This window comes from Setaria italica, chromosome IV (assembly GCF_000263155.2).
Source record: "Setaria italica strain Yugu1 chromosome IV, Setaria_italica_v2.0, whole genome shotgun sequence".
NCBI lineage: Eukaryota > Viridiplantae > Streptophyta > Magnoliopsida > Poales > Poaceae > Setaria > Setaria italica.
In genome coordinates this window covers 36,849,562-36,858,473 of record NC_028453.1, presented here as the reverse complement: position 1 = coordinate 36,858,473, position 8,912 = coordinate 36,849,562, and the positions used below count along the sequence as shown (strand labels likewise).

The 8,912-nt window shown below is 43.9% G+C and overlaps 1 protein-coding gene across 1 annotated transcript; it reads left to right on the top strand.

The window, feature by feature from the left end:
* Positions 1-4,888: 4,888 nt before the first annotated feature.
* On the top strand, positions 4,889-7,053 carry LOC101757976. The gene is made up of 3 exons (XM_022826180.1): positions 4,889-5,685; positions 5,830-5,970; positions 6,604-7,053. Exons 1-3 carry the CDS (start codon positions 4,938-4,940, stop codon positions 6,609-6,611), a joined length of 897 nt encoding a protein of 298 aa, XP_022681915.1. The 5' UTR covers positions 4,889-4,937; the 3' UTR covers positions 6,612-7,053.
* Positions 7,054-8,912: the final 1,859 nt, after the last annotated feature.

The following is an 8,912-nucleotide window of genomic DNA, read 5'->3' as shown; positions in this document are numbered from 1 at the left end:
AGTCTAGTATCTCTTTTCATTCTCCTTGGAAGTTTTTATTTTCTCTTGAGCTTAAATTTTGCACGATGGTAGATGCCTGCATCCTCCACCCGTCCATATTTTTGTTAGAATTTTTCGTGTACTTTTAGATGTGGATTTTTGTGTGGGAGCGAAATGCCTGGGAGCAGTAGAGATGCTATGAAGACTAATATGGTGAGTTTTTTTTATTTTTCAAATCTTACCCATGATAAGGTTTTAATGGCATGCTTTCTTAGTTTGTGTATCGGAGCAATATGCGTCGAATACTTGAGATACTCTCTAGGTAAGATATGGTTAGTTTTTGTCTTCTCACAAATTACTTCAAGAATGCTTTAAGCATCATATAATTCTATCAATCTTAGTTTATGTGAATCTACGAGATATGATTAGTTTTTTGTCTTCTCAAATATTACTCTCACAAAGGCTTTAAGCCTCCTATAACTCTGTCAATATTTATTTTGATCAAGAAAAATATTGTATTTGTATTTATTATATGCTCGACCATTGTTTTGTCCATATTCACCTTTTGTAATAAGGGTACTAAATTATTCTTTTGTGTCTGCAGGATGATGCCTAAGCCACAAAAATGAGGAGGTTCTGCACCTCGCATGTGCAACGACGCTGCTTGAGCTCACCATGGCCACACCTACTTCTTCATTTTGTGTGGAGGCAAATGCGATGACAACACTAAATATGCTCTCTAGACGAGATATAACTAGTTTTTTATCTTCTAATAAATTACTTTTATAAGTTGATTTCATTAATTTGAAATTCAAAAGTTCTTAACAAACTCTATGTAACAATTATTTATTTAAACCCTAATAGTTTTCTAAACCCAATATGTTAGCTGATGCCATTAGTTTGAATCCAAAATTTATAAATCCATAGTTTATACAAATTATTATGGCATAGTACTGGGCTCAGTTGTTCGTGTCTTTGTTCAAAACCTGGCCTTGATTTATTAGATATAGCAAGTACTCTCTCCATAATATGAGGGGACAAGGTTGAAGACAATGGAAGGAGAAGAGAGAGCTTAGATGGAGAGGAAAGAGGATGAGATGATGAAAAATGTAAGTCTATAGTCCTCTTGTCCCTTGGGCTCCTTTTATTCATACGTAGCGTGGGAAATGACAAACTTTATCTTGTTTTTTTACAAGGAGCTGCCTAAGCCACATGATTCTACGATAGTCTAGCCATTGTCATCAGATAGATATTATTGCACGAAAGTAGCAAAAGTCATCGTATTCCATTCTAGGCTAAACAAAGCCTTCCATACACGTCGCATGGCCAGACATAAGGTAATAATTTTCTATAGAAGGGTTTCCTGCAGCACACATCCCAAATATTAAAGTTAATATGACAACAAAATGATAAACACTCCAAATATTGCATTATATGGTTGAAGCATATCTCACCAACTTAACTTAGGTATCATATGAACATTAATTCCATCTCAAAATAAAGGGGTGCACTAAAAAACCAACAAAATTAAGTGAAGCACACGCAACACTGTTATAAATAAGTACATATTTTATAATATATATATATATATATATAATAAGTACAAAAGTTAGGAGTAAATGTAACACATAAAATGCATGAAAGATGACACAATTTTCAGTCCACTTAATTTTTACTTGCAAGCATGAGAGTTTCACTGAGAAGATATCGAGTTCTCCTACAACTCAGACATGATATTTCTTTTATAAGGAAAAAGCCTGTTTTACATGCTCCAACTATCACGATAGTCTTATTTTCAACCACGAACTACGAAAATGGACACCAAGTGCTACCAGCTACTGAAATAAGAAAAAATATTTCTTTAACTGGTCTCTAGGGTGGATTTCAATTTTTTTGAAATAGAAGAAATCTTGTTTAATAAAAAATTGTAACTATTTTATTTTACTCCAAAAAAAATGAAACCAGTACCAAAAGTTTTTTAAAAAAATGTAGCCTATTTGTTGTGCTCATATTGGAGTTATTTAGATCTTATCTGTTCATGCTCATGCTTGTTCATTATCGAAATCAGGGGTTTTTAGTTGATTCCATGATGTTTGAACCCCTATCTTATTTGAAACTTATTACATAATCATGCAATCAACATAGCGCTAGCCATGCAAATCCCTGAATAGGATCTTTATGAGGTGGAGCGTGTGTCATTATCTAGATCTTCTGTGCACTCGGACCGCTAGATCCTCTTGATCGATCTCTTGGTCTAGTAGAGAGAAAAGCAATAGTATAAATAAGTAATAGGCACGGCTATGAGCAATTAAACAATAAAGGTAAATTAGATAACCAATAGATAGGTTACAATTTTAGATTACCATTGGTGTCCTATTTTGTAGTTCAGGATTAAAAATCAGACTATCGTGATACTTGGAGAATGTGAATTGACTTTTCCTTTTTTTTTTAAAAAAAAAGAGATGTCCAGCGACTAATAACTATGAAGATGGCGTCTCTTATGAAAACTCAATTATTTCAGTCCATTTCACCAAGACGGCTCAGTTTTGTCATGCCCTCTAGCAATATTTGCCTATTATACGTTGCACAAACTCTGAACACGCCAAGTAACAACCATTTTTAGATGACATGTTCGTCTGAGGAATTAAAAGAGCGTACATAGCTCTTTTACGATATACAATACTACTAGGTGGTGGTATAGAGAATAAGCATTTTTTGTATGAGCACAAATTATATTATTTGGATATCACGCTATTTTTTCCTCGCAGGTCGTTTTCCCGCACGCCGCCTCACGGTCGTCGACACCGACGGCCGCTACCTCAGGCCATTCGCCGCGTCGGGCCAGACCGTGGACGCGCTCCTCCACGCCGGCCGCGCCCCGAACGGCGGCAACCGCTACTACATGGCCGCGAGGACGTTCCAGACCCAAGACCTCCCTACCCAAGACCTCCCTGTGGCACTCCTGCCTGGGCACCGGCCACCGGTCGCCGCACCCCCAAGACCGGAGGGCGCCTCTTCCCGGCGCCCCTGCATGGCCACTAGCCTAGCGCGCCTGCGCCCAGCCACCTGACGGCCACTACGAGTACCAACGAAAACGCGGGAAAAAGCCGCGGGCGACCTCGCAGCAGCAGAAAGTGAGCCCATCCGTCATCCGAGTACCAAGGCAAGCGCCGGCAAGGGGTGGTGCCGACCTCACAGCATCAAAAGGTGATCTCAACCGTGTACCAAGATAAGGGGCGGCGGCGACCTCATAGCAGGAGAAGCTGAGCCCAACTGTGCATGCTTAGTTCATTCAGCTAAGTTGATGAGGATTGACATGTACCTGTAGTTACCTCAATATTTGATTGGGATTTTAGGGGCTCAAGTGGCATTTTGCTAGCTTAGTTTAATTTCTTCACCATCATTGGTGATGCATGTGATATAATTAAAGTACATATAGGAATGTATGAAAAAATGATGAATTTGGACAAAAATATGTGATATAAACAACTGGTCCTGATACTCTTAATTCATTCATCTCTGAATTTGTGATGATCTGGGGAAATTTATATAACATACATGCATATGTGTGTGCTTTCTTCAAAGTTATTAGTTTCTCACTGATTTTAACTTAATATAACATAGACGTATATGTATTTGCTTTTTTCAAAGTTTTTAGTTTTGCAGTGATTCAATTTAACATTGAGGCCCTCTCGCTGAATAGATGACAGTACAAAAAACAGAGACAGAAATGAGCATGGATGTTAATATTAATTCACTAGAGTAGTGGTGTAACTATCATACATAGAAAGCTCCAGCATAGAAAGTTTGGTGCAGAGCAGGTCTAAGTTCCCTGCGAGCTAGTAGTAAGGCACATATTCTTGACATCCAATGATTAGACATGTGCCTTTAGTTGGCACATGAGAAAGCATATACACACACATGGTTCAAGGCTTAGTTACTACAAATGTCAAAATTCTATCACGCAAAAGTCTAACGACCCCCCTCCATTTCTAGGGCTCATCTTCAGGTTGCATCTGCATAGGCCAGCACTGCAGAAACTTCACGATAAGCTTTGATGCAGGAACATTTATCGTCAATTGATAAGCAGGTCAGCCAACAATATCTTCCTCACCTTGACGACAGCATTCTGAACATATAAAAGGGGTAAGCAATAATCAGGACATATATATGAGTATGAATTGGTAATTAGAGTTCAGTGAGGAGAATACCACCAAGAAGTTCTTCTGTCAGGAGCTCATCTCCGATGTAGTCAGTAGCATAGAAATGCCACTGTCGACAACATTTTTTTTTTTGCGAGAAGGGATATAACATGTATTAAAAGAAAAAAGTTAGCACAGTACATCCCATTCTTATAGAAAGGACCCTGGGTAACACGAAAATTACAACAAGATCCCTACTGTTCTTCCTCCTTGGACTGAGCTGCTGTCGCCGCCCACCAGTTGGCCAAGGTGCACACCAAAGCATCGAACCTCCCTTCTCTCTTATCCAAACGAAGAACGGACTCCAAACATTGGAAAGCTGCAAGAGATCCTCGGTAAAAGACCATCAGCCTCTGTCGACAACATCCTGAACATATAAAAGGGGAAAGCAATAATCAGAACGTAGTTGTTCAATGTGAAGGTTGATTGCGAGCTTTGAGTAATGGCCAACACCCACCCCCCACCCGCGGAGGGTGACGGCCATGGCGGCCGCTCCCCGTACCACCCCCCACCCAGATCCCCCCGAGCTGCCGGCTCCTCTGCCCCGCCCACACCAGATCCAACGACACCCACCACATTGTTGCACATCGAGCACCATGATGGCAAGGGTCCGTCAAGCTCTTCCCCGAGCAATACTGGTTTTTCTTTGCCGAATGCAGGGCATACCACCACACCGTGCAGCACAGGGTTGTCCTGCCTTTGGGCAGGGTCTTCTATTTTGAGCCCCGGACCGAACGACGCGGGGCCACAGATAGCATGATGGTGTTTAGAGTGAGATTCCGCATTGAAGGGCTGCCCGTCCATGCCTGGTCAGAAGAGGTGCTGGCCAAGATTGTCCCCAACTGCACCGTCCACTTCATTGAGAGCCACTCCCGCCGCCAGGACCGAACGCGCACCTACGACCTGTGGGCATGGTGTGCCAATCCAAGCAAAATCCCAAAGAAGGTACTGCTGACCATTGTTGATCCTGACAGGGAGCAAGACAAGGGAGAACTCCACCAGAACCTGCTAAGAGGATACAAGGGGGCCTACGACTACAAGCTCCACATCCACCTCGATGTCGTCGAAGACCTCTCCTTCAATGGTGGAAGTGGAGGGGATGGGAACAGGAAGCCATGGCGTGAGTTCCTCTGGAACTACGGGACGCCAGACTCGCAAGGTGAGCGGCGTCGCGGACAGGGCCACGATGACCGCTACGGCCACGACTACCGTCCCCGTAGAGATGACCACGACGACCACGACGACAACTTCAATCGTGGGGTAAGATGCCAGAGAAGCCAATCCTCTTGGGGACGGATGACGCGTTGCAGGGGAGGGGTGGACGACTGCTACAGCACCAACCGGCGCAGGGGTGGAAACAGGGGCTACTCCGGCCGCACCAGGGCGCTGACTCCACCCAATGGAGAAGGTGGCCACACAAGGAAGGGAGGCCAGAAGACAACCTGGAGGAAGAAGCACACTGGGAAGAAGGTTACCTTTGTTGACCCCCTTGTCCAATTTATGGGTGAGCAGGCCTCTGTTTATAAACATTCATCTACAAATCAACTATGCTATGAACACGTCAATATAAGCACTGCTGCCATGCCAAAAGTAAATGAGTGGCAAGATCCCATGCTTGATGAATGTTGCACTATGCACTCTTATGCAGGCCACCCATCAAAGGAAAGTCGTATCAGGGATATGCTCGCAACAGCACAAGGGTGGCTGCCGGTCCTATCACCAACCAGGGCAGGGAGAGGCAGAGAAAGAACTAGAGAAGGGAGGGCGGCAGACCAACAACAACATACAGGTGTGTTCTGAAATGAAATTTGACTCCTCTACGTTCCATGAAAATGCGCACAGCCTAGTTGAGTTAGTCGCCCAGGATGAGGCCACAACCCCTCCACAGCCTACTGAACCAGAGCAAATAATCACCCAGGTTGAGGCCAGCGCGTGCACTGAAACAATCCCTACCATAAAACAACCTACTGAACCAGAACAAAACGAACCCAACACAACACGCCCAGAACAACATGAACCAGTTGCTGCAACAACAACAGACACTGCTACTGTCCTGCAGCCCACCACAAACCAAAGCAATACAGATCAATCCACTGACCACATCACAGCAGTCAGTACAGATCAGGATAGAACAGATGACGACCTAGCCTCATTCATTGATATCATCTCATGTAAGCCGGCAGCCCTACTTCTACACACCCCACCGCGGGCTAACCCCATCCCACCAGTTGATACGCATACCCAGGCAGCTACAGCACAAAGAAAGAGCACTAGAATAGCAACCAAAGCAAAGCTAAACCCAGGCAGAGACACAATTCAAATGGCGCAACAAGTGCTCATAACTAAACTGGGGGAACTATCGCCTCAGAGAAAAAACACAATTACCCCTGACGCTAACCAACTTGCAAAACATCTCCCACAGCTGATTAACGATATGAAGATGGCGGCAATCAAGACCCTGGTGGAGCAAGGCAACCAGCCCAAGCGCAAGAAGCACGGCAACAAAGTTGCTCCTGGACCATTTGAAGCAAACCAGGGGCTGGCGGCCTAAGATTATATCATGATGAGCCTAGTCGCTTGAGTAGTCCCATGTTTCCTATGTTAGACAGAAGTCTTTTGTTCCCGTATTTGTTTCTGTCATTGCTGGTAAGCACTAAAAGGCTAGCAGGTTCGGCCTAGAACTTGAGTAAACTTATTAGAAGTCTTTTGATTCTGTTTCTATTCCTATCACTGCCTGTAAGCACTAGAAGGCTAGCAGTTTCAGCCTGGGACTTCATTGGGATAATTTGGAGAATTGCTAAAATTATCATAAGTAAAAATCTTATTGTGGTGATGTTAATGCCTAAGATACTAGCCTTAGTTGCTTCAGAAATACAGACAGCAGCTCCAACTTGTCTTTACGTGGTAGTAAGCATGCGTCAGTTCACTTGCCTCGATTGCGCCAACCTCTCGATTGATCTAAATGTGCTGTGTCTGTTGGTGAGACAACAAAAGATTTTTAGATGGCTGAAACCAGTGATTCATCAGAAAACTCAAACGTTGTGGTATATCAGATGTGTTTTGGTGTGTGTTCATCGCGGATCCTCTCGACGACAATGGTGCCCTTGTAGAGCCTCCCAGAAGTGCTTGTGTCGCAGGGGTATTTCCTATATCTTGGCTGATTACTTTACCTAGGAAAAGTGCTGCTCTAGTACCAGTTGTATCGCTGAGATCTATGTCACAAAAAAACTCTAATATCTTGTGCTGGAATGTGCGAGGTCTCAACACAGCATCAAGTAGAGCAACAGTCAGGAATGCAGTCCTTTCGTCTGGAGCGACAATAGTTTGCCTACAGGAAACTCAAATAACCCATTGGAACTCACACCTTGTCTCGGAAACCTTGGGGCCAAACTTTGCAGCGAACTTTACAGCGCTACCGGCCACAGGCACTAGAGGAGGCATCCTCCTAGCGGCAACAGAACAACACTTTGCTATTCAGAACAACTCCACCATGGAAAACACTATCTCCGCCACTATCCTCATGAAGGACAGTAACAAACCGTGGACATTGACAGGTATTTATGGACCACAAAGTGAACAAGACAAATTAGCCTTCCTAGAAGAGTTGAAGAGTCTAAAAGATCAAGCCCACTCCGAATGGCTAATGATAGGAGATTTTAATCTAATCTACAGGGCAGCAGACAAAAGCAATAATCGACTTAACAGACACCTTATGACAAGCTTCAGATAGGCGTTAGATGAGACTCAGATGATGGAAATCGACCTACGCGGTAGACGCTACACTTGGAGCAACGAGCAGCAAAGCCCAACATTCACAAGGATAGTTAGATTCTTCAGCACCCCAGAATGGCACCTTCTGTTTCCAAATGTGGACCTACAAGCGCTATCTACCAGGGGATCTGATCATTGCCCCCTCTTCCTCACAGGAGACGTCCAAAGGCAAAACTATGCGGGTTTCCGGTTCGAATCATATTGGGTAACAATGCCGGGATTCACTGAGATCGTGCAGGAAACATGGAACCAACCGGTAAACACGCAAGATGCCATCCTGCGCCTCCATGTAAAGCTCATCAGAACAGCAAAAGCTTTGAAATTATGGAAAAGACAAAACTTAGGAAACTTGACACTAAGGCTGGCCATAGCAAATGAAGTCTTAGCACTTCTTGACGCAGCACAAGAGCAGCGAACGCTCACTCCTAAGGAATTGGAATTTCGCAAATATCTCAAAGCTAAATCAGTGAGCTTAGCTACGGTGCAGCGAGCACGAGCGCGACAACACTCTCGCCTAACATGGATATGTAAAGGGGATGCTTGCACAAAACTTTTCATGCTACATGCAAATAACAGAAAGCGGAGATTACACATTCCGACACTGACTACGGCACAAGGATCAACAAGCCAACACCAACAGAAAGAAGAAATTATATATAATCACTTTGTCGAGCTGTTGGGCACACCGCAGGAGAGAACACAGAGCTTAAACTGGGACAACTTGGGGTACCATTCTCATGACCTAGCCGACCTGGAAAGTCCATTTGAGCAAGATGAGATCAAAAGAGTTGTCATGTCCATGCCGACCAAGAAATCACCATGGCCGGATGGGTTCATAGGGCTATTCTACAAGAAATGTTGGTCCATAGTAAGAGCAGACCTTATTGATGCTTTACAAGCCTTCCACTCCCTACGAACACGCCGTCTAGAACTGATAAATGAGGCTAACATTATCCTAAT